A 24,297-nucleotide genomic window follows, 5' to 3' on the forward strand; every position below is an offset into this window, starting at 1 on the left:
AAGCGAGCGAGCTTTAATAAATTACAGTGACTTCCATATAGGTATGTAGCTGTCTACATTGTGTACCTTTCTTTTTAATTACCAAATTTAAGCTTCCTCGCATGTCAAGGGCGAGCTGTGTCAAGTCGGTTCGTTGCTTGGCGGGGCTTGAAAGCTGTGCCCCGGCAACCATCCAAATCTGGAAGTCCAGTAAACACAGCCCAACCGAAACTCTATGCCAGCATCATCACCGAATCGGACCCCGCCATAGAATCGCCCCTTGCCGCCGCCGTCAATACATCTGCTATCCGCATCGCTAAACATAAGGAAAGGCGGCTTTTTTTTTTCTTAGTCTCAGGCCAAAGTCGCCAGAGTTCTCTTAGTCTGTACGCAAGTTTGTCGCCGTCGCAGCACCTACCTAACCTACCCCTCCAGCCGCTCTGCGGCTCCATTGCCCTGCTAACCGTTGGAATGCAGCCTCTCACCCTCCCAAGTGCAAGCCAACAAACTCCGGCCGGCCGACCGCCTCTCGCCTCACTATGGCTCAATTTCTCACCACAGTGTTAGTTTTCCATTCGTTCACTACCACTCCATCCCTCCCTCTCCCTCCCTTTCCGCACAACGAAATACGGAACAATGGCTTCGATTGCGCGTCTCTTGGGAAGTCGCTCCCACGGCACTGTCACGCGGCTGCAAGAGGATGCCTCCGTGGCAGTCCATGAGGACTCCCCAGACGTGTCACTTGTCGGGCATGGCGGGAGCGCGCGCGAGAAGCCGACGGCGACGACGGCGACGACGGCGACAATGACAGCTAACGAGAGAGTTGTCGACCGCAGCAACCAGCGCGCAAAGAACCAGTTCCGGTCCCGCGTCGGAAAGGGTGGTGCTACCAGCTACCAGCTACGCCAGTACGCCGAGGTGACCCTTGGCGGAGGCAGCCTCCGCAAGGTCGTGAAGCTCCCCGAGGGCGAGGACGAGAATGAGTGGCTCGCGGTCAACAGTAAGTGTATATCTGGCTCTAGGTGAACCTGGATAGCGCTAACACGCGGTAGTGGTCGACTTTTACAACCAGATTAACCTGCTCTACGGAGCCATTACCGAGTTCTGCTCCCCGCAGTCCTGCCCCGAGATGAAGGCCACGGATGAGTATGCTCCCACGGGTATCCAAGTAAGACGGCCTTAGCTAACAATCCTAGATTCGAGTACCTCTGGCAGGACAACGACAACTATAAGAAGCCCACAAAGATGGCAGCACCCGCATATATCGAACAGCTCATGACCTGGGTACAGGCCAATATTGACAACGAGCAAGTGCTACCAAGTAAAATTGGTACGTATACGAGCACGCTGCCGCTGCAGATACACCAAGCCATGCCGTCGCTAACCAGTCTATACACAGGCGTCCCATTTCCCAAGTCGTTCCCAGCTCTCGTTCGCCAAATTTTCAAGCGCATGTACCGTGTGTACGCACACATCTACTGCCACCACTATCCCGTCGTCCGCGAACTCGGCCTCGAGCCCCATCTCAACACAAGCTTCAAGCAATACGTCCTGTTCATCGACGAGCACAGCCTTGCCAGCGGCCGCGACTACTGGGGCCCCCTTGGGGATCTGGTCGATAGCATGCTGAAGAGCGACTAAATCATGGCGAGGGATAGAGTTGTACTATTAATTAGCGTCAGCTGTTGTGGGCTTTGGTTTGGGTATTGGAAAGTGATGCTCACAGAATGGAGTTCTCAGGTTGGATTATTATGTTGGTAGTTTGCGGCTTCGTTTTGTTTTCTTCTGCATGGTACAAAACCTTCAGTTTTAGAATGCATCGTAATTGCAGTGTTGCTAGCAACTCCAAGCAAATGTGACTTCTGCTGGGGTATTCAAGCTAACACAGCGAGAGCTCCCTCCATGGGTTGATAAATACAGATAAGCGACCGTTGCTCTCGTTCAGAGATGAACAGCGCCTTCGAGCAACCGGGCGAATGGTTTAGTGGTATAATACTCCCTTAGCATCTGCTGTACAGTGGATTCAACGATTGGGAGTGGCCCGGGGTTCGATTCCCCGTTTGTCCAACAATTGCTCCAGAGCGTTTCTTTTTGCATCTGCGTATACTTTTTATTCCCTTTTTCAGCTCAAATCTTTGAATGCAATCTTTTTTTCAACAATCCAATTTCATTCACACTCTTTGCATCTCGTTTTGGCTGACCTTCTAAGCCTGTTCACATTCCGCTGACGAAAAACGAGCGGGTGTCATCGGATTACCTAACCCGAGTTGATGCCTGACCAGGCATCAAGTTTCCGAAATTGCCGGAGAAACCTCGACAAACCACCGAAAGCTCTCAAGCCCTCCAAATCGCCCTTTACCGCAGATTTCCCTCCCCCCTCCCTTTTGAACGCCCCGGCATCTCGAAACCACGTCAATTCCCCTCCATCTCGCCATGTACTCCCGCCAGGTCCTCCGTGCCGCCCGCCTCGCCGCCCCCCGGCGCCTCGCCGTCACCCCCGTGCGCACTTTTGCCGCGGCCGCCGCCAGCGACGTCAAGCCCCCCGTCCAGGTCTTTGGCGTTGATGGCACCTACGCCACCGCTCTCGTACGTTTGCCGCTCCCGATTCGCCATACTCCAATAAGTTGTTAGGCCCCTGGAGGTGTTTGTCGGTGCAATTGGGACTGTTGCTCGCGCGGCAGCGCCAAAAAACACATATACCACTCACTCTGCCTCGGGACCTGCTCGGAGACGACAAAATGACGTTTTGCAAGGAAAATGGAAAAGGCTCGCGATTAGCTGACACGAAGTGCCTCGTTTCTATCTAGTACACGGCTGCTGCCAAGTCCTCGACCCTCGAGCCTACCGCCAAGGCCCTCGCTACCCTCGGTGCCATCGTTGACAAGGACGTCAAGCTCCCCGGCATCCTCTCCGCCCCGACCCTGAGCGCCGAGGACAAGTCCGCCATCGTCGCCGAGCTCGTCAAGCAGGCCGGCGGCGGCGGCGCCACCCTCAAGAACTTCCTCGACACCCTCGCCGAGAACAACCGCCTCGGCCTCCTCCAGGGCATCTGCCACAAGTTCAACCAGATCATGTCCGCCTCCCGCGGTGAGGTCGAGATGACCGTCACTTCTGCTCAGGTACGACCTCAATGTTTTTGGGGAGAATTCTCCAAGCGATATGCACGAGCGCAATGGAAATGCTAACGCACCACCTAGCCCCTGGACAGCAAGACCCTCGCTAAGCTCGAGACCGCTGTCAGCAAGTCGGCGTACGTCGGTGCCGGCAAGAAGCTCAAGGTCACCAACCAGGTCAACTCGGACATCATCGGCGGCCTCGTCGTCGAGGTCGGCGATCGCACCATCGACCTCAGCGTCTCCTCCCGCATCGCCAAGATGAACAAGGTCCTCACCGACAGCCTGTAAATCACGACTTCCCACACGGAAAAGGAAAATGGAAGGCCAAACCCACACCATAGCCCAACTGCATTTACACCCCAGCCATCAGCCAGCATTTTACAAGGGAGGGAGAAGACTTTCTGTGGCAGAGATTCCAGCGGAAACTGGTTTCTTGTATCAGGGTTTTAGACGGTTGTCGCCAGGGGCGGAGGAAGGAGAAGAAGGATTGGGGGAAGAGATTGGGGAAGTGAAAATGGGGCGTAAGAGGAACAGTTGCTTCCTCGTCCCATGCTAATTTTTCTTTGTTACATCACAACACACGCCCTTGTTTTTTCTGACAGAGCCCCTCTGCCGCATCCCAGCAGAGGCGATTCCTGTCGTGTATGAAAGCCGTCGATATAGCATGGAGATGGTTTGCATGTGAAATAGAAAGCAAAATTTCATCTCGTTTGTTCAAACTCGCCATTCCACAGCTATGCTTCTTATTCTCCTCATTAGTGTGACGTAGAGTCTGCACAGCCGGGGGACTCGCCTGTCAGGATTGATTTTATATGCAGATGACGGGCAGCGGCTAACGAAATAATACATATTGACTATTATTTTAGATCTATCAGTTCTAGAGATGCTCTCGTATAATGCATGATTGCCGTTCCCATGGCCCAGTCAAAGGCAATTGACCACTTCACTCCCAGCACAAGGGTAAAATCCCCGCCGGTCGTTCAATGATCACCAGCGCCGCCCCCCTTGCCGTTGGCAGACGTCTCAAACTCATCGGCGTGCGAGAAGCGGTCCGACTGCATCTCGTCCTTGTAGCGGCTCAGCTGGTCCGAGATGTAGGAGTGCATGTGGGAGTCGGCCTCGGATTTCTCGAGGGCGGCAGCGGCGGAGGCGGCGGCGGCGGCGCCGTGGGTCAGGACGATGCCGTCCGAAACGGAGCCGCCATCAGAGTGAGCGTCGTCATTATCGTCAAGGACAAAGTCGCTGCGTGCACCGATGGAGCGCGCCGTGGAGGACCTGCGGATGCGGTGCATGCGCGGGGAGTGCGGGACGCCGACCTCGACGCTGCGCTGGAACATGTCGTCAAAGTAGTGCGCCATGCCGACGGACGGCGTGCGCGGCGTCTGCGGGAGACGACAGCTGACACTATTATGGGCTTGTTAGCTTCTTTTCTCTTCCTTTCTAGCACAGTTGTTTTCATGGAGGCTAACCCAGTATCATGAATCATTCTGGCAATCAGCCCAGTCCATCCCGTCTGGTGGCTGGCACCAAGACCGCGTCCTGTGTCACCGTCAAAGAACTCGTGGAACCAAAGATAGTCTTTCCAGTTCTCGTCAAAGTCAAGCATATCGTTACCAGCATTTACACTTCTTCTGCCGTCGTCTGTGCGCGCAAACAGGTGCTGAAGACGGTGCTGAATTTCTTCGGACACTTTACCCAAGTGCATGTAGTCACCACTACCAGTCGGGCATTCAACTTGAAATTCGTGTCCGTAGAACAGATAAAATCGCTGTAGAGATTCTACCAGGAGAAAGTTGACGCACAGCCAGATAGGGCCTCTCCAATTGCTGTTGCCACCAAAGAGGCCACTGTCTGAGTCACCTGGGACGTAACCAACCTTAAAGACTTGTCCGTTGACATCCATGGAGAAAGGGTGGTCTTTGTGATATTTGGAGAGTGACCGGATGCCGTGATCACTGAAGAACTCATCCTCGTCCAACATGCGCTTAAGAATCTTCTCCAGGCGATCCTTACTGACGATTGAAAGTAGGATTCTGTTGCCTTTCCCCCGTTTTCTGATGCTAGCCATGTTTCGTTCGGCCACGTCTAGCCGGTTGTGGATGAACCATTCGACACGCTTACGGAACGACGGCAGCTTATTCATGAGTTCCGGCTCCAACGTCGTTGTGGCATAGAGGGGGATAAGTCCAACAAGCGAACGCACAGGTAGCTGCTGAATGTACGGACCACCCCATGAGATGGCGTCGTAATAAAAGCCGTCTTCGTCGTTCCAGAGAGACTGCTCGTCCTTATTGCCTTCTCTGAAGGTCATAGCATCGCTGATAAGGATGAAATGCTCGAAGAACTTGGACGCAATGTCTTCGTAAATGCGGCGGTGCTTGGCCAGCTCAAGCGCAATGTTGAGCATAGATAAGCAGTAAAATGCCATCCAACCCGTGCTATCCGCTTGTTCCAGCACACCACCTGTAGGTAGGGGCTCTGACCGGTTGAACAGACCAATGTTGTCAAGACCAAGGAAGCCGCCTTCAAAGACATTCTTGCCGTCTGTATCTTTCCGGTTTACCCACCAAGTAAAATTGAGCAGCAGCTTTTGGAACACACGCTCTAGAAAGTCCAAGTCCTGACGACCGTAAAGCTTTCGCTCGATCTTGAACGTGCGGAAGGTGGCCCAAGCATGTACGGGTGGATTGACATCGCTAAAGTTCCATTCATAACTGGGCACAGTCAGCATGACCACGCAATACAAGATCCGAGGAAGACTCACGCTGGCAGCTGGCCGTTGGGATGGCAGTACCACTCTCTGGTAAAGAGATCGAGCTGCTTTTTGGCGAAATCGGGATCTATCATTGCCAAGGGAATGCAGTGAAAGGCGCTGTCCCAAGCGGCGAAGAAAGGGTATTCCCATGAGTCAGGCATGGACAAAATGTCATCGCAATGCATATGACGCCATTGAGTGTTGCGAATTGATCGTCTCTCCGGCGGGGGTGGAGGCGTCGCAGGATCACCGTTGGCCCATTGATCCCAAATAAAGAGGTAATGCTGTTTGGTCCACATCATGCCTGAGAATGCCTGTCGCTGGACACTTCGCAAGTCGTCAGTCATGGGCAGCGGGCTAAGGCGGTAGTAGAACTCGTCGGCCTCTTCTTTACGCTTCTCAATCACATTGTCGAACTCCTCTTCGTCGAGATAGCTTTGTTCTTTCTTTGAGAACCGGAAGCGTACGACTGTCCTCGATTAGCGGTGTGTTGTCCACATGCGTTGGGCGTAGGGGACGGACCTGCGCATTCACCTGGGCTCACGCCACCATCCTCATTGAAGCTAAACCAGGCAGCACATTTTGTGCCGCTTCGCGCAGGATTGACGGCGTTCTTCTCCCCATTCACAATGTAGCGATGGAATCCGTCCTTGACATAGGGCTGTGTGTTCTTTTGGCCGTAGAGGACGTTAACGTTGGTGTCATTTTCGGTAAATATCAGCTCTGGTAGAACATCGTCACCAGTCAACCCGACGCCAGGAGACGGTGATAGCGTGAGATGTCTTTGACCGAGGCTCCAGTGGTTGGAAGAGGCAGAAAGCTCCGAATTGGCGGACATGATGGGCTTCTTTTCTGGGGGCTCAATGCCCCAGCTCCATGTGTTACGAAACCAGACTTGGGGAATGATGTGGAGGGGTGCAGGGTCCGGGCCGCGATTCCATGCTGTGACTCGGAAGAGGAGCTCGTCGGGGTCATTTTCTTCCTTTGCCGTCTCAATGAAAATGTCCCAGTACCGGTCTTCGTCGAAAGCATCAGTGTCAATAATTTGGTACTCTTTATCTTCCTTCGACCGCTTCGCATTTTCTTTGATGAGATCTTCGTAGGGGAAGGCCTTTTGCGGATATTTGTATAGGAATTTCATATAGGAATGCTGTGAAACGTTAGGCGATGACGGCGAGAGAGATGGTAGGAATCATACAGTCTAGCAGTGAGGTCAGCGTTTTGTCATGTCAAGTTGAAGAATAAGAGAGCGTACAGGTGTGTTGTCGACATGGAAATGGGCTTCCTTGACACTTTCGCCATGGTTACCCTGAGGATTGGAAAGGCCGAAAAGACGCTCCTTCAAGAAGTCGCTACAGTGCGTTAGACAGATGCGAACAATGAGCAGGAACACGCGGACCAGCATACTCTTTTTCATTCCAGAAGCTGAAACCAATATTTTGCCAGCCATGGGTATCAGAGACACCGGCAATGCCGTCTTCTCCCCAACGAAAGGCTCGCGACCGGGCATGTTCGTGAGGAAAGTCTGTGAAGCGGTTAGCTAGGCGGCGAGCTGGGGGGATGCTGGGTGCGGCGAGTGAGTAAGTAGACATACGACTCCATGCATCGCCGTCATGGCTGTAGTCCTCTCGGACTTGAGTAACTGTTAGTTATTGCGAATAATCTGGGAAGAAAGGTGCAACGCGGCAATTGCATACCGGTAGCCCACTGTCGTTCGGCGACGTAGGGACCCCATTTCTTCCAATACCGCTTGCGCTCGCGATCATCCTTGAGGCGGCGCTCTTCCTCAGTCAGGTACTCGTGGCCATCGAAAACAACCATGGTTCAATGCAAGGGCCGTCAATTGGATCAAAGAGGATGCGTGCGGGAGAACGGCGAGGGCAAAAGGAAGAGGAGCGAAGAGAAGCTCTGGTGTACATACATAGGTAGCTATGAACCAGTACGGATAGGGTGGTTGCGGCTTATCGAAGTGGCGGGGCAGTTTTTATGATCGGTCGAGCTAAGAGAACAGTGGCTGATACACCCACTGTGCCAGTGTCGGCCGTCCCGGGCTGCTGGCAGGGCTGCTGGAAAAAACGTTGACGCATACAGGATCTAGAGTTGTGGAAGGCGTGATTGGATAATTATTCGCGCATAGTGGGCTCTAGGTACATTGTAATCTGGACACCGGACGCTACGCTGGCAATCTGTGTAAGCATGGAGCTGCAAGTTGTCGAGGCCCAACAGACAATCGATGACGATGGTAAATGCAGCCACTCGTCCACTGTCCACTGACTTGTCCACTGACTGACTGGGGGAGACCAGTCGTTGGAGCCACTGCAGTTACAGGGGGAGAATCTCTGATCATTTATCGCGCTACTATTGTCCGGCATTTTACGATAAACTCGAACCAAAATATTCGACCTATAATATTGCTCTATCTTATTATTTTATTAGTTTCATTCTTCCTTTATTACCAGTACCCAGAACTCATGTTAGACGTGGCATGTCGAAAGTGTACAGCTCAGCCACATGCGCCAAGCCGCAAGCTGCCGCTCTATATTCCCGTCGGTGTGAAGTCTCTTGCGGCAGCACGCACATTACGTATGTATGTATACACGGTACCACGGCATGTCTTGAACAAAGCCTTTCAAGGTCTTTGGCTCGATTTTCTTTTTAGCCCAAATTTGTGTCTTGGTTGTTTAGATCAAACGGCGCGCATTTTTAGGGTAACAGGCAGCCTGCGATTCGGCTGGACGATTTAAAGCCACGACTGAAGCTTTAAATAGGTACTACAGTGAGCGCCGCCGCACTGCCTTGTGTGGCTTGGCTCTCCTACCTAACCCAACCGGCTCGCTGGCTGGCTTGTGAAAACCTCAGCTTCGCTCACTTCGCCACTGGTAGTCGTGGCTTTATCCTCGTCACCCTCGTCATAACCGCTGCCACCAATTTACTTCAAGCCACCATGTCCGGCGCGTCTTTCTTTTCTCTCCGCATCTAAGCATCTACTTCATTTCTCTGCGACTGTCTTTTGTCTATTTTTTCGCCTGCTCTGTCCGCTTCTTCGCCCCAGCGCCAATCCCTCCTTGTCACTTCCTCCTTGTCACTTCCGCTCTTCCGCCGCCCATTTCTCTATCTTCCCTAACTAATTCCTCCTTACTTACCCGCCACATCCACGAACTCCAACCACCATGGCCAGCACCGTGTCGCTGCTGCGCAGACTGATCCTCGAGTCCCCCCCGGGAGAGTGGGCCATTAACCAGCTACGCGAGCTCTTGATCGGCGCTTTGAAGCAAGGCCCGGTCCCCCAGCATGTCGCCTTCGAGATGGATGGCAACAGACGCTATGCTCGAACCCATCGCATGGAAACCGTCGAGGGCCATCATCGCGGCTTCGAAGCACTTGCCAGGGTGAGTCTCTGCCAAACCGAATCGCGCCGCCCGGCCCGACCCCTCGGCTAACTGTTTCCTCGCTAGATCATGGAAATATGTTACAAGTGTGGCGTAAAGGTCGTCACTGTATATGCGTTCAGCATTGAAAATTTTAACCGTCCCAAATACGAGGTGGAAGGTCTCATGCAGCTTGCCAAGGTCAAGCTTGAGCAGCTCACTACCTACGGAGATATCCTAGACCGCTATGGCGCCTGCGTCCGCGTCCTCGGCCAGCGCGACATGATTCGCGACGATGTACTGCAAGTCGTTGACAAGGCGGTTGCCCGAACCAAGCACAACAACAAGTATGTCTCCAATACCAACAGTATCCTCTCGAGGCACGAGTCTAACCAACGAACAGGGCCGTGCTGAATATCTGCTTCCCCTACACCTCTCGAGCCGAAATAACTACCGCCATCCGCGAGACCGTCGAAGACTTCCTACACCCCCCTCCTCCCAAAAATACGCCTTTCTCGCCGTCGCGCATCCGGCAAAAGGTTCTCTCTTCCCAGCATGACGACCGCGACACGCTTCCGACTATCCGCGATGCGTCACCCGACACCCGCGCCGGGGACGATTCCAACGAGGATCTCGATGGTGATGCAGGCGACTCTTCCTCGACCCTCCTCCCTGACTCACCGCAGCCTCGCGTCCGCGCGAAGAGGGCCTCGACGGACCTTTCGAGTCTCCCCAACCCCGAATCCATTACGGCTGATACACTAGACAGCCACATGTACACTGCGCCCGATCCGCCTCTGGACGTCTTCGTCCGCACCAGTGGTGTGGAGCGTCTCAGTGACTTCATGCTCTGGCAATGTCATCAGGATACTCATATTTTTTTCCTCAAGTGCTTCTGGCCAGACTTTGACTTGCAACATTTTGTATTTGTGCTGCTGGAGTGGCAATGGAGGCAGAAGCAGAGGGCGCGAGACGGCTCAGTGCAGATCAAGAGCAACAAGGTGCGCCGGGTGATAGAATAGATATTGATAGATATACCCAAGACGAGGTATTTTCAGTGAGGCTAGCATAGATGTGCCGATCTATACCTACCTACTCTCGACATGACCCCAACTTGGTTTACCTTTGTTTTGCAGTTGTATGTTGACATCTCGGGACTTCTGTGACAGCAGCGCTTTTGCGATCATTTCCACCAACACGGCGTGGTTTTGTACTTTGAACATCATCATCCCATCTCAAGTGGTATAGTTTGTATAGTGCTGATTCATGCACCTCTCCAACTCATAACAGCCGAGGCCGTCCCATCTCTTCCCTCAAAGCAGGCTGTTGTCGAGGCGGCCAAAGCCGACCGGAGTGGGGATTGGGAGTGTGGGTGTCCGGGAACCTCAGCGGAACTTTGGAGCAGCCCCTGCACAGGCATGCTGTCGCGCACTATGACGGAGCTACTAGGTACCTTTCAGGTACCATCCGTTTACCATTTCGTCGCTGCGTCGCTCGCCCGCCGCCAAATTTCGCGAGCGAGCTTCGCGCAGGCCGTCAGCGCACTCTCCCAATTCTTTCCCTCCCACACTTTCACCACTGCCCTGTCCAGCTGTTACCGCACCGTCTCGCAAGCCATGGCCTGAGAGACCTCCAATACAGCATCATTTTTTTTCTCTGCAGGCCATCCCTGCCGCTTTACGACCCTCTGTTCTCACCACGCCCCTCGCTCGGTCGCGCTCTTAGTTGTCGTCCTCGTCTCTCGAGACCTCGCCGCCCGAAACCACGACGCCAGCCAGTGACGGCAAATTTCACAATGAAGTCGGCAAAGCCTACTTCCGCTGAGGCCTCATCCCATCGCAGGTCGCAGCCCGTCCGACAGACTCGCACGAACCCCCCCCGAAGCTCCATCAATGCCGGCCGACTGGGTGCCAGAGAGGCGCCTGCCTCTGGTCCTGTCGGCGACCAGCCCATCGACATATACCCTGCGATAACCCATTTTGCCGATATAATGACTGCCCTCCCTAAAGAGATGGTCCGTCACTTTACACTGCTTAAAGAGGTTGACGCCAAGATTTTTGCTCCCCAAGAGCAGCTCTTCAAGCTCGTCGCCGCTGCCACCAAAGCCTCTCTCCCCAGCGCCCAGTCCCAAAATGATGCCCTCAGCTCTACTGCGCCAGCTTCCGCGCCAATGAGCGCCCAAGGCAGCTCTTCTAGTGCGGCGCAGTCCAACTCTCTGGTGCCAGTCTCGGCCGACGAGCCCAGCACTGCTTCAGGTGTCTTTGACCCCTCCAATATCCCTCGAAGACAGCTATTCCGCCAGACCGCTTTCAAGATACAGGAGATGTTAGTTGCACTGGAGGAAAAGAATCACGTCATCTCGACGGCCAATGAGGCTCTCCAGCACCAGATGACACGCGTCGAGGATGTCTGGCCCTACCTCGAAAACGAGTTCAGTGACGAAGCGAAATGGGGCAGCGCGACACACTGGGCTTACCCCGAAAACCGAGGGGGCAAATCCAACTTTGAGCGAGCTCGGCGTGATGGGGCCGCTGCTATCTCAGCTGCCGCTCAAGCCTTAGCCGACGAAGCTGCCGCGCGTAGCGACGCCAGGAAACAAGCTGTCCAGGCCAAGAAAAACATGAGAAATGCAAACCATGGTGCTGACATGGATGGCTCACGTGAGAAGAAGCCTTCGAGCAAGGCTAGAAAGACTGAGGATGGCGATAATGTTGGCCTCGGTATCTCTGCCCCACCAAATGGGAACGCTTCAAAGAGGCGCAAGACCGAAAAGGCTGCTGCCGGTGGCACTCCCATGGAGAGAACAATTAGCTCTGCTCTTGGAAGCACTGGTTTCAAGGTCAAAGGAGGCAGTCCCCGAGGAACTCCTGCTCCCGAGGGAGCCAAGAAGCGCCGGGCCTTACCAACAGGAAGCGCACCCGCCAAGAAGAAGTACGTTGTCCAACCCGAAGTTTCAGCTGCCACAGATTTCCTAACAACATGCACAGACCCGCCACTTCGGGCAAACCTGCATCCACGACATCCTCGCCGGTCGTCCACAGCATCTCCGAACCAAAGCCTGGAGCATCACCAGCACCAACAAACGCGCCTCGACCCGCATCCTCTCGAGCCCGTCAAAACTCGGTCAACTCTACATCAGAAAACGGCAAGGCTCGCCGCCCATCTATCACAGCAAAGGCCACAAACGGCAGCGCTGCGGACAAGCCAGATGTCGCACCCGAGAAGCCTGCAAACATTACCGAAGTTCCTCTGCCCATTAAGAGCGAGCCTGGCAAAAAGGATGGCGACAGGCATGATAACATAACTACTACAGCTGCCCCCGCAGCTAGCAAAAAAGAGTCAAGGGTGGAACTACCTGAATTCAAGGTCGAATCGACGCCAGCACTACCACTGCCTGCCACTGTTACCACTAAGAGCGGCAGAGCGAGTAAACCTTCAACCCCCGCGCTCGCGACATTCCAAGAGGCTGCCGCCGCTCGGGCTTCGAGAACGCGAAACGACGGTGCAAAGAAAGCTCACCGCAAAAGCAGCACAGCCCAACTTGCTGCGCAGCACACTGCCGATGACGACGCGACCAGCAGCATGCAAGACGAGGATGAAGGTGACATCGATGGTGATGAGCCAACATATTGCTACTGCAATAGCGTCAGTTATGGTGAAATGGTGGCCTGTGACTCGGACGATTGCGAGCGAGAATGGTTTCATTTGGACTGCGTCGGCCTAAAAGTCGCACCCGGCTCCAAGAGTATGTACACCCTATTGTGATGGAACTCTGAACATAACTAACGATGTCTAGCGAAATGGTACTGCGAAGACTGCAAGGAGCGACTCAGATTGGCCGGTAAAAAGGTCAGCACACGGTAAATTGCAGTAAGCAACAAGAGGGCCAAACGCGAGGGCAAGAAAATTGCCCATGAAATTATTACAGGCACTAGCCATGGATTACTCAGATTTGTTGAAGTGATGTCTTTTCGAACAGCTGAGCATGAATATCATAGGGCGTTTATGGGTTGCAGACGAGGGGCCATTTTAACTGGGTGTCGTGGCCATCATTCTTAATTCCGTGAAACTTATAGGGTGCTTTATTAAGCAGGCTTTGGCTTTTTTGTTGAGTCTACATGACTAGTTAGGACAAACGGTATCGTGTGAATATCAGATTTTGTGTAACAAACATTCCCAATGGGTTATCGCCCACAGGCGCCAAACAGCATTTGTGACTGCAATGATACGCAAATGGACTCCTGATGCTTAATTCTGATGTCCACCGTGCAGCCAAGAAACGAGACTGCGAGTAAAACCAGTATAAGCATCGAAATGCTTGTCTCTACGAATACTAAACCATTCACCTAAAACATTGAAGTTGTTAACCGGCTCTAGGGTAAAACCGGTAGATACTGGGAAGCATCGCACGAGCAGTGGGCCGGTGGGGGCGGGGGAGCCGCCGCTTGCCACTCTGGGTAAAAAACGCTGAGCGGTGACTGTGATGACTAAGGTGGCAGAAAAAAAAAGTGGCAGGCTCGGTGGTGGAACAACTTCAGAAGTCAGGCGACGGCGAGAAGCACAATTTAGCAAAACTCTTTGGGTTGGAAGTACGACCCAGCCGAGAAGCAGACAAGATGCGGTAAGTGATAGTTTTGTGCATTGGCTTTCATTCTTCCGAGAAAGCGAATGCCCAGGGCTTGGGAGGTGTATTGGTGCTGACTGAAGTTTTGCAGCATCGAAGACTGCTCGTTCTGCGGACGACCCTCATACCCGTCCAAGGGTATTACTTTTATACGAAATGACGGTAAGCGATATACCACTGGAGCCCTCTCCATCCCTCATATCTCGACGCAGCAAAGCAGCCAGAAAAGCCTTATCCGCCCCCGACCATCCTCCCACTGACCCTCCCCGCCCCTCTCCCAGGAAAATCGTTCCGATTCTGCCGATCCAAGTGCCACCGCAACTTCAAGATGAAGCGCAACCCGCGCAAGCTCAAGTGGACCAAGGCGTACCGCCGCAACGCCGGCAAGGAGATGGTCGTCGACAGCACGCTGCTCTTCAGCCAGCGGCGCAACGAGCCCGTGCGCTACGACCGGGATCTGGTGGCACGCACGCTCGAGGCGATGCGGCGCGTCAGCGAGGTGCGGCAGCGCCGCGAGCGCGCCTTCTACAAGCGCCGCATGGCGGGCAAGCGCGCGCGCACGCTCGCGGCCGCGCACGACCTGGTCAGCAAGAACGCGCACCTGCTGCCGCGGATGCGCGGCAGCGAGAAGAAGGCGCTGGCGGAGCGCGCGGCGGCCGGCGAGGACGTCGACGTCGAGGCCGAGGAGGAGCGCGCGACGCGCACGAACAAGACCAAGGCGTTCGGCGTGGAGAAGCGCAGGCTGCGCATGCGCGAGGACGGCGGCGTCGAGGCGGAGGCCATGGACATGGACTGAGCTCGACGATGGTGTCGGTGATCATGATTATGGGGGGCTACCGGTGCATCTTCCTGCAATGCAGCGAGAAGAAGCCGGAGAGAAAAAAAAACAAAATGGAGCATACGACTGTCGAGCGAGTTTGGCAACACCGAAAAATCGTGGGACAACGCCAATCGACACGTCCTTCTTGGAGTCATTTCTTTTCTTATTTTTGCTTGTTGTTTCAGAAACTTATTTAGGATTTCTGGATGGGTTTTACGTTTCTACTTGTGCAGTTTCTTTTTTGCGGATTTTACCATTACACAGTTTCGGCCTGCCTTTTTGGTCCCCACGTCTCGGATGTTTTAGAGAGGAGGCAAAAAGAAGCACAGGGGATTGCGTTCTGCTATAGAAAGCGAAAAAAATGATGAACATAGATCGACCAGGTCACTGAATGGGATGAATAATTTTGCAACAGGATGCGCTTCTAAGCTTGTCAACATGCGCCGCCGACACCGCGCTCCCAAACATGGATGGACAACTCAAACATGTAATTCAGCCATGCTTTGTGTTGGCGTAGGCCTCTCCTTCAAGCTATGCCTTTGATCCGCGCAACGAGCGCCGAGCTCGTAGCATTCGTGACAGACGGAGAAGCGGCCCGAAAACGTCGGGCACACCTCGCAGATGCCGAAGCTCATGTCCTCGGGCACGGGCAGGAGGCAGACGTGGCAGACTAGGGGACCCGGGTCATCGCCGGTGCCGTATGCGAGAAGTTTCCCGTCCTCCGCGCCACCGTCGTCGGCCGCGAGAAACTCCTCCATGTCGGCGTAGCCGAGCCGCCGAGCCCAGCATAGCGGCGTTCGGCCATACTTGTCCTCGGATAGGAGGTCGACCACCCCGGTCGCCCGGAGTGCGCGGGCCGTCGCGCGCGCTCCGCACCGGACAGCAAGCGAAAATGCCGTCTGCCCGTGGCGGTCCCTGGCATCGACGTAGTCTGCCGCCGCGCCGCGCCGCCCCGACAGCAACAGCTCGACGATGGCGGCGCGCCCCCCCGTAGACGCGACCATCAGCGGAGTCCTGCCATCGACAGTGCACAGGTCTACCCGGGCGCCTCCAACCTCCACCAATAGCCTGGCCATGGTGAGGTGGCCGGCATGCGTCGCGATACTCAACGGGGTGTAGCCGCCGTCGATGGCCGCATCGACCTGCGCCCCGTGGTCGAGTAGGAGCCGCGCTACCTCGACCTGGCCCTGCAACGCCGCGGCGAGGAGCGGTGTGCCTTCACTGATGCCTTCCGGTTCGACGTTGGCGCCCCTCTCTAGCAGCAAGGCCACCGTTGTGGCGTGGCCGCCGAAAGAGGCCGCGGATAGTGCTGTAGTTCCGTTGCCGCCCGTTTCGGTCCCCCCCACGTCGACGCCTCTCTCCAACAGCAGTTTGGCGATGGCTGTATGGCCATTGAGGCAGGCACCCGTTAGCGCAAACGCACCCTTCCGTCGCAAGTCCACTCCTCCGGCAAGAAGAAGCTCGACAATGGTAGCATGACCCCGACCTGCAGCAATTGCTAGTGCAGTGAAGCCGTCCAGGTCGACGGCATCGACATCGGTCCCAGATTCGATGCATAGCCTTGCTACCTCTGCATGCCCGTATTGAGCTGCTAGCATAAGTGCGTTGTTTGCTTGACCGTCTTTGATTTCCAAGGATGCGCCATTCTCGAGAAGCAACTTGACGGCCGGAACATGCCCTAGAACCGCCGCAACATGCAACGGTGTATACCCTTTTGCGCTCACAGCATTTATATCCAGCCCTTTCTCGACCAGAAGTTCAACAACCGCTGCATGAGGGACCGAAACATGGAATAATGTATTCCCATTGATATCTGTTGCATGGATGTTGGCGCCGGCATCCAGCTGTAGTCGCAGCATGGAGGCGTGGCCTCCTCGTGCCGCATGAAATGCCGGGGTAAAGCGGTGGTCGTCAAGGGCCGCGGGATCTGCCCCTCCTTCTAGAAGGAGGTAAACAACTTCTGTAAAACCGTGCAATGAGGCGACATGAAGCGGCGTTTGTTTCGCCGAATTCGTGACCCCTAGGTCAGCTCCAGCAGCTAGTAGCAGCTGGACCAGCTCAGAGTGACCATTGATACAAGCAGCAATGATCGGATTCGAATCAGGATCGTGCTGGTTTTCGGGATCGGCCCCAGCCTGTAGAAGAAGCTTCACAATTTCCACATGACCCATAATGCAGGCAGCATGCATCGACGTGATGTTGTCTCCGGATACTTGGTCAATATCCGCTGCTGAAAGCTCCTGCTCGAGAATGGCCTCAACAACGTTGACGTGACCCTGGCGTGAGGCGAAGTCGAGGGGACTGTATCCATCGTTGTTATGTACCGAGAATCGAGAACCGTGCTTGCCGAGGATGCGAATAACATCTGCCTGGCCTCTGACAGCGGCGAAGTGGCTTGGGGTGTTACCTAGGTCGTCCGTCGCCGAGATATCAGCTCCAAAGTCGATGAGAACCTGGACAATGTCTGCGAATCCCGCTGCTGCGGCGAAGTGTATCGGAGTCCAATCGTTCTTTGCCCTTGCGTCAACTTCAGACGTGGCGTGTGACTGCAAGGAGTTGCCATCATCAGGCTCCACGCTCTGCTTCAGAAGGCTGCGAACGACGTCAAGACGGCCCGCCAAAGAGCCAACATGTAGTGCAGTTTTTGCCTTTTTGTCTTGTGCACGACGATCGGCACCGCGCTTTAACAATATTTGCACGGCTCGGGCGTCTGAATTGCAGGCCGCTTCATGTAGCGGCGTTCTGTTGAGCGAGTCACGCACATTAACATCCACACCTCGATCCAGAAATACCTGCATAAGCTCCAGCCTACCCATTAGCGAGGCAGCATGCAGTGCAGTTCTCCCGTCCTTGTCTTGTGCGAAAATGTCGGCTCCCGCGTTCAGTAAGACCTTTGCCATATCAATATTACCGAAAGAAACAGCCTCCTGTAAGATTGGAGTTCCGAAGCGCATAGTCTTTGCGTTGACGTCACAATGACCGCTATCCATCAAATATCGGGCGGTTTCTATCAAATTGAGTCGCGCCGCGTAATAGAGCGGTCGTTCATCAACTACCTCGTGTGGCTCGTCCTTACGCGTGTCTGCCAAGTCGTACCAACCGCGCCACAACTTCCACACGGAGTCCTCTTGCGTAAAAAAACGATTGCATCTTTGAACAATGTCGGCATGTCCAGACGCAGACGCATGCAGATACCACGCGTCGGCTGCATAGTCGCGGAACGATCGGTAAATAGGGTGAATTGTCTTTTCAGGAGTTTTCCAAACATGAGGCATGCTGATATAATGCAAGCACTTATTGGCTAGTTCACTAATACATGCCGCCTCCATCAAAGAGCGAAGCCGCTCATTGGCTACCATTGTGCTCATTTTCTCGGTTGTGCGGAGGATGAAGTATTGTTTTGCTGAAAAGTGTGTGAAATGCACCGTGTGGTTAGCAGGGTCTGTCCTTGGTCCGGATTTGTGTATCTCTAGAAGCGACGCAGACATTTTCCGTATTTCATTATCAATATAGTCGTCTTCGATATAGTCTGGTAGTTCATCAAGAGGAACACTGTCGCAATCGAGGTCAACGAGGAGCGCCTCTGTCAGTTCGGCAACAGTCAGTGGCCGTGCCGCGAAACCTACCCATCTCATCATAGCGTAGGCTCGTTCCCTGGCCGCAGGCTCGCGTTTTTCGATTATTCCCCAGTTACGATCGTATAGATGATCGAGTCCCGAGGGAGTCTTGTCAATCTCAGCTTCAAGTTTCGCCGCAGACTTGTACCTGCTGAGCCGGGATCCCTGGAGTTTGATCCAAAGGAATTGTCCGTTGCAGCGCTTTGCCATCTTTTGGCTCAAGTCGTCGCACAGCTTTTCATCTCTTCCGAAAAGTTTCTCGTGAATAACAGCTTGGCAATATTTGCCAATGTCTGGATGAACATCCTTTTGCGAAATTTTATATTCAACAGCGGCTACCCCGGCGGTTCCGAATAAACCTTGGCGGATAGCTGTCTCATCGCGGCTTGTGATCAAGATGCGCGCGCGGGTTCCAGAAATTACCCAGCTTAGTGTCTTTAGAAAGTCGGTAACGGAGCAGCTGTCTTCTCCATTCTCACATTCGTCCAAACCGTCCATAACAAATATGCACTCTGGAAACATTTGCACGGCATCCTTGAATGCACTGATAACATCTCCTGTTGAGGCGGCCTGCCCTTGGCTTGACTCGAATCGTCCACGAAGCGCATAAAAGATTGTGTCATTGGACAAAAGCTGAACAAGCCACAAGCGGAGAGCCGAAAAAGGATCTCGACGACTCTCAAGATCATCTGAGGAGAAGAAATAGAAAGCAACCGGCGTTTTCAACGTAGATTGTAAATGAGTAATGAGGGCGCTGCAAAGGATTGTTTTGCCGAAAGCGGCCGGCCCATTGATCCATAGAAACTTGGCGACAAGATCGTCTGAAGAAACCCACTTGAGAAACTCTTTTCGATTGAGAATCCACTGGCATGTGCTTTCTTGCTTCCGCTTCAGTGCAGTCTCGAAGATTTCGTTTGGAGTGTGGCGCCCCAGAAGCCACGAGTGCAGCTCTCTGCGGGTCTTCGCATTAAGGCTTTGCTCAATCTTGAGAATTGCGCTTCGAACATCTTCTCTATCTGCCAAGACACGAGTCAGGTCATCGGAAACCTGCTGATGGGCCGCTGCTGCGTCGTCTGTGACTCGAAGAGGCCCAGAGGAAGGCACCAAGTCGTGCAATTTCTGAACTACCAGTTCAATCTGCTCAACCCTGGCTACGCAAGTGGCCTTGTCCTTGAGTGCCCATTTGAGTCTGGCACGCCGGGAGATGGATGATATTCCGAAGGGGTTCTGAGGGGTAGTCAGGTCGCTACCGGAGCGAAGAATTCCCGTGAGGTCCAGGAACAACAAGCCATCTCTGCCTGCGCAGACATCCCGAAGGAGTATCAGAAGCTTCTTGACAATGTCCGCAGTGCGCTTATCATGGAGAGCGACATGGTGGCGACTCTTAATGACGTCGTCCTTGTCGTTGCCAAAGGTGCTGTTCGGCTGGAACCCGGCGGCTAGGCCCCATTTGTCAAGACGCAGCCGCTCGGCCTCGACACGCAGGCCAAGAAACGCGATATCGCCATCAAACTTCTTCCATGCGTCAAACCTGGCGACAGCTTCTAGACAGACACTGAACAGCCCAGAGAGCCCGAGAACACCCACTGCTAAACCGACGGGTTCCATGCCAGCGTTTTCGGGTCGTGGAGCGGAGGATGTGTTGTGGTTGCGTTAGTTGAAGCAAGAGACAAACGCGGGTATCGGTTCAAGTACTTAACGCCGACAGGATCCCTATAGAAGGGCCAAAGGCGTGCGGCGGGAACTGTAGAACATCATCACCACTCCCAGGAACCAGGTTGCAAAAGTCTGGTTTGCCTCATTCATCAACCATCAGCTGTGGCTTGGCACGCCGCAGCGGCTGAGCGGGCTGTGCCGGGCATGCGCCAAAAGTGTACAAGACTGTACACCCAATCAATCGCTCAGCGAGCAGACGGGGCTCGTCAAATGGAAAAACATAAAGCGGACGCCGTAGGTATTTCCTGTCTATGCGAAGCTGCGAAGTAACGTTGTTGTCCGGAGGAATTTTATCCAGGTACCTATGTACTGAAAGTGGAGGCGCAAACGCAAACCTATGCATTCATCAGCAACGATATAAGGGCAGATACGAAAGATAGAGAGGATGTCCAAAAATAGAAGATAAAACACTAGAAATATTAGAGAGAAAAAAAACGTACGAAGGAAAAAACTACAAAACATATAGAAAGATTAAAGAAATATAAAAAATATAAAAAATATAAGATAAGTTCAAATTACCGCGCCAGACACATATCCGCATCTCCGTTCCTATCCGGCGGGGTCCAGCCATCTTCTTCACCTCTGGCTTTGGCAGCTCCCGCGTTTTCTCTCATCCAAGAAACAATACCAAACAACCGGCACACGACAAATAACAATCTTGACAATCATGTTGATCCAAGAGAGTTACGTCGACGTCGAGACGAAGGCCCGGGGCTCGATGCGTAAGACCTGCTCTCCTAAACGGAGTCATCCGGCTCTGTGCTAACACCTCACCAGGAATCTTTGTCTTTCACCCTGCCATTCCCGGATTTCCCAACGCGTAATCAAGCAGCCCTGCTCTTCCCATTCCAACAAGTCAACGCGCAGCCAAGCTGACACGTGCGAAAGCCGCTTTCCCGGAGTCTGCTTGTTTAGTGAAATCTACCAAGGTCCGTCGACACCGTCCCGCTTGAGCAGATCCGGCTTGTTGTTACCGTATTGACTGACATGCTGCGCAGTCACGGGCCCTGTTGCGCGTTTTGCGCGGCAGATTGCCGGCCATGGCTACATTGTCGCCGCCCCGTCGTCGTACCACGATTTTACCGATCCGGAGCCGCTGAAGTACGATGTTGCCGACACCGACCGGGGCAACCAGTACAAGATTCAAAAGGCACTCTCTCCACCAACATTCTGCAACATGATACCTAGTATTCACCCAGCTAACGGGAACATAGACCCTGGAAAGTTACGATGCCGACTCGTACGCCACCGTCGACCACCTCCTCAGCCTGCCCACCTGCACCGGGCTCATCGGCGCCACCGGCATGTGTCTCGGCGGCCACCTCGCCGTCCGCGCCGCCGTATGTTTCCTCCAACTTCCACTCTAGCATCCTCATCAAGCATTTCTCTAACCTCCCACTTCCCACATGCAGCTTGACCCTCGCATCACCGCCTGCGTGTCCTACTTTGCCACCGACATCCACAGCCGCACTCTCGGCCCCCACGACGGCGCCAACACCGCGGCGGAGGCGCCCCCCGGCAGCACCCACACGCTCGACCTGTTCGGCAGGTTCAAGGGTGAGGCCGCCATGATCTTCGGCATCCAGGACACGCACGTCCCCGCCGCGGGGCGCGACCTCATCCGCGCCAAGATGCGCGAGGCCGGCGTGGTCGCCAGCTTCCACGAGTTCGCCTGGGCGCAGCACGCCTTCATCCGCGACGAACTCAGCAAGGGACGCTACGACCCGGCCGTCACAAAGGTCTGCTTCGAGATTTTACTCGAGGTCTTCGGTCGCGTCCTCAAGACGGACCTGGGCGAAAAAGGCGCCGTAAAAGCCGTCGAGCACGACTGTTAGTTGTTTCATCTGGCTGGCTTCACGACTTGCTGAGGGCGCAAGTATTTTTAATCAAGATTTATTGAGTTATGTCTGTCTGCTCTGCGTCCGAAGTATCCTGCTTGGTCGTAACGCCGTCGCCCGATTTCTGTTCCCCAAGGGCAAAGCAACAGGTTGATGAACAAACATGGCAGAATCGAATGGAACATTGGAAATTTGCACAGGAACAATAGCCGTCGCAATGGTAAGCTAGTTAGTCAATTGTGCGAGCCTCTGTCAAGAATGAAAAGCACGCCACATAATTATAGTGTACAACGGCACAGTCGAGAGAGGTGGCGCTCTGGTTATACCATGTTTACAGAAGAAATAATGAACAGATGAAGCATACAATACAAATAACAGCCTGAAGTGAGAACAACAACATGTAGTTGCTGGGCAATCTTCACCGCCCACCAGTATATACCGTCAGAGCCAACACACAGCGACTGCACGCATAGATACGGGCACATACATACACGCATACGCAAACATGAAAAACCAGCACTCGCATTCCCTTTGCAGCCCATCAAAACATTCCAACAGTTCATTTTCGTCCCATTCTCGTCTCGGCGAGTATCCCTTGCCCGCTTGTCGTATGATGCCATGAAATAAAATAACAAAAAACCTAGTAACCCAAAAGTGTTTGTGTGCCAGAAGAGCAGAAAGAAATTGGACAGAAAAAAGCAAGGACAAAGCAAAACTCATTCCAACAAGTTCATTCATTACAAAACAGGAGCACAGCTCATCGGCTGCAGAAAACTCATCGCATGCGGGCGAATTCATCATGAAGTGGGTAAAAGGAAGAAGCGAAATGCCCCAACGCACAATTTTGCGCTTGTTAGTAGAGGCATGTTTGCTTTGCTACCTTGTTCCACTTCGTTCATCCCCCCTTTTTTAGAGGAACTGGCACTTTCTCTTCTTCTTCTTGGCCTTGAGGGGCGGCAGTGGCTTGCCATCGGCGTTGGCGGCTTGGGCGGCGGCGCCGGCCGACTCGACGTTTCTGCGGTCGTTGGCGACAATGGTGAGGATAGCGCGGTCAAAGATCTCGTCAACACCGAGCATCTCCTTGCTGCTGCACTCCATGTACTGGGCGTCCATTTTGCGAGCAACGGCCATCCCCTGCTCCGACGTGACAGGCGTCAGGCCTTGCGTCTTGAGCATGTCGATGCATGTACGCTTGTAGCGGAGATCCGACTTGAGACCGACGAGGATGAGCGGCGTGTAGGGGCAGAAGTGGAGGACTTCGGGGTACCACTTTGTGCGAGGCCATACTGTCAGTAAGATGCGCCGAGGTAGAAGCGTGCTGGGAGGGAGGGAATTGGGGGGCAGTCAATGGCGAAGCAGACAAAGATCAAGTCGGTCTCTGGGTAGGAAAGCGGGCGAAGGCGGTCGTATTCCTCCTGTCCGGCGGTGTCCCACAGAGCCAGCTCTACGGTCTTGCCAGAAGGCGGGTGGACGGGGTAGGTGATGTAGTTTTCGAAGACTGTCGGGACATATTTCTGTCGGATACAAAAATGTTAGCGACCACAATGTTGCGCCCGTTGCTGCCGCCGTGCGACTTTGCGCCCGCGCGGCAGAGTTGATGTCGTAGTCTCTTCGCACCTCGGGAAAGTAGCCCTGGCTGTAACTGATGAGCAGACAAGTCTTGCCGCAGCCGCCGTCGCCCACAACGACAATCTTCTTGGAGTAGGTGGGCGGCTCGGTAACGTGCGTCGCCGCCGACTCGCGGCCCGAGGCGGAGCTCATGGTGGTGCTCACGGTGCCGTCGCTGGATCTTGTGCGCTGCTTGCGGCGCGGCTGATCTTGGTTGGCCTGGGCGTAGTATGAACTGCGATATTGCTGCTGCGTCGCCATTGTTGTTCTGTGTATGTGTGTGTCTATAAAACCGGAATGCAAAAAAGAAGAAGACGATTACCGTCGAAGAGTGTGACGTGTAAATCCGGTGCAATGTCTCTTCCCCTTTGCGACAGCGGTGGCTCAAGGGCGCTCTTGTCCAACGTTGCCCAGGTGATCGAGGAACCGTCCGTTTGTTCGAGGGTGGGCGTTTATGTGAAACAGCCTGGATAAGGTAGTGAAAGCTCTAGCCCAGAGTCGAGTTGTGCAAGCTGTGAGACTTGGATGGTATATTCAGATGCGGCAAAAGAATAAATAGTCAACGAAGCAAAAATGTGCATGTTGGGAAGGAAAAGGCCGTGGCGATTATCGCAGCTGAAGCGGGCTTGTCTTTCTTTTGGCGGGCTCATGCTGGGTCGTGTGTGGTGCTGGCGGCCCAAAGTCAACATGTTGGCAGGGCAACGCGAGGGGGCCTCTGGGGGCCGACCTTGTTCAAATACCAAGTTGTCGCGGGGTGGCCACTACTTCGATAATCGCTTTCTTTTAATAGTATCGAGAAGAGGGGCTATATTCGATGGGAATTGAGTGTTAATGGTGTCTCGGAGCATTTTTTTCT

General features: G+C 54.0%; 9 protein-coding genes across 9 annotated transcripts; 6 read left to right on the forward strand and 3 right to left on the reverse strand.

The window, feature by feature from the left end:
* Positions 1-615: 615 nt before the first annotated feature.
* ISF_06225 (Mob1/phocein family protein) lies at positions 616-1,620 on the forward strand (the record flags this gene model as incomplete). Its single annotated transcript, XM_018849829.1, has 4 exons — positions 616-979; positions 1,032-1,125; positions 1,176-1,309; positions 1,379-1,620. 4 exons carry the CDS (start codon positions 616-618, stop codon positions 1,618-1,620), a joined length of 834 nt encoding a protein of 277 aa, XP_018702806.1.
* Positions 1,621-2,412: 792 nt separating this feature from the next.
* On the forward strand, positions 2,413-3,383 carry ISF_06226 (ATP synthase F1 delta subunit; the record flags this gene model as incomplete). Its single annotated transcript, XM_018849830.1, has 3 exons — positions 2,413-2,565; positions 2,787-3,098; positions 3,177-3,383. 3 exons carry the CDS (start codon positions 2,413-2,415, stop codon positions 3,381-3,383), a joined length of 672 nt encoding a protein of 223 aa, XP_018702807.1.
* Positions 3,384-4,075: 692 nt separating this feature from the next.
* ISF_06227 (cytoplasm protein) lies at positions 4,076-7,671 on the reverse strand (the record flags this gene model as incomplete). The annotated part of the gene is made up of 8 exons (XM_018849831.1): positions 4,076-4,499; positions 4,565-5,809; positions 5,860-6,319; positions 6,373-7,000; positions 7,106-7,202; positions 7,258-7,375; positions 7,445-7,483; positions 7,548-7,671. 8 exons carry the CDS (start codon positions 7,669-7,671, stop codon positions 4,076-4,078), a joined length of 3,135 nt encoding a protein of 1,044 aa, XP_018702808.1.
* Positions 7,672-9,020: 1,349 nt separating this feature from the next.
* ISF_06228 (dehydrodolichyl diphosphate synthase) lies at positions 9,021-10,240 on the forward strand (the record flags this gene model as incomplete). The annotated part of the gene is made up of 3 exons (XM_018849832.1): positions 9,021-9,239; positions 9,306-9,565; positions 9,622-10,240. 3 exons carry the CDS (start codon positions 9,021-9,023, stop codon positions 10,238-10,240), a joined length of 1,098 nt encoding a protein of 365 aa, XP_018702809.1.
* A 773-nt stretch (positions 10,241-11,013) lies between these two features.
* Positions 11,014-13,082, forward strand: ISF_06229 (PHD finger domain protein (Ing1); the record flags this gene model as incomplete). Its single annotated transcript, XM_018849833.1, has 3 exons — positions 11,014-12,149; positions 12,206-12,963; positions 13,015-13,082. 3 exons carry the CDS (start codon positions 11,014-11,016, stop codon positions 13,080-13,082), a joined length of 1,962 nt encoding a protein of 653 aa, XP_018702810.1.
* Positions 13,083-13,834: 752 nt separating this feature from the next.
* On the forward strand, positions 13,835-14,638 carry ISF_06230 (60S ribosomal protein L24; the record flags this gene model as incomplete). The annotated part of the gene is made up of 3 exons (XM_018849834.1): positions 13,835-13,839; positions 13,934-14,004; positions 14,055-14,638. 3 exons carry the CDS (start codon positions 13,835-13,837, stop codon positions 14,636-14,638), a joined length of 660 nt encoding a protein of 219 aa, XP_018702811.1.
* Positions 14,639-15,141: 503 nt separating this feature from the next.
* On the reverse strand, positions 15,142-19,887 carry ISF_06231 (Ankyrin repeat-containing domain protein; the record flags this gene model as incomplete). The annotated part of the gene is made up of 3 exons (XM_018849835.1): positions 15,142-16,043; positions 16,086-17,589; positions 18,289-19,887. 3 exons carry the CDS (start codon positions 19,885-19,887, stop codon positions 15,142-15,144), a joined length of 4,005 nt encoding a protein of 1,334 aa, XP_018702812.1.
* Positions 19,888-20,662: 775 nt separating this feature from the next.
* Positions 20,663-21,830, forward strand: ISF_06232 (dienelactone hydrolase family protein; the record flags this gene model as incomplete). Its single annotated transcript, XM_018849836.1, has 6 exons — positions 20,663-20,717; positions 20,773-20,815; positions 20,884-20,924; positions 20,994-21,129; positions 21,221-21,335; positions 21,408-21,830. 6 exons carry the CDS (start codon positions 20,663-20,665, stop codon positions 21,828-21,830), a joined length of 813 nt encoding a protein of 270 aa, XP_018702813.1.
* Positions 21,831-22,742: 912 nt separating this feature from the next.
* On the reverse strand, positions 22,743-23,702 carry ISF_06233 (Small GTPase superfamily, Rho type; the record flags this gene model as incomplete). The annotated part of the gene is made up of 3 exons (XM_018849837.1): positions 22,743-23,102; positions 23,195-23,331; positions 23,408-23,702. The coding sequence occupies 3 exons, from the start codon at positions 23,700-23,702 to the stop codon at positions 22,743-22,745; spliced, it is 792 nt and encodes a 263-aa protein (XP_018702814.1).
* Positions 23,703-24,297: the final 595 nt, after the last annotated feature.

Source organism: Cordyceps fumosorosea (genome assembly GCF_001636725.1).
Source record: "Cordyceps fumosorosea ARSEF 2679 chromosome Unknown scaffold_16, whole genome shotgun sequence".
In the NCBI taxonomy this organism is placed as follows: Eukaryota; Fungi; Ascomycota; class Sordariomycetes; order Hypocreales; family Cordycipitaceae; genus Cordyceps; species Cordyceps fumosorosea.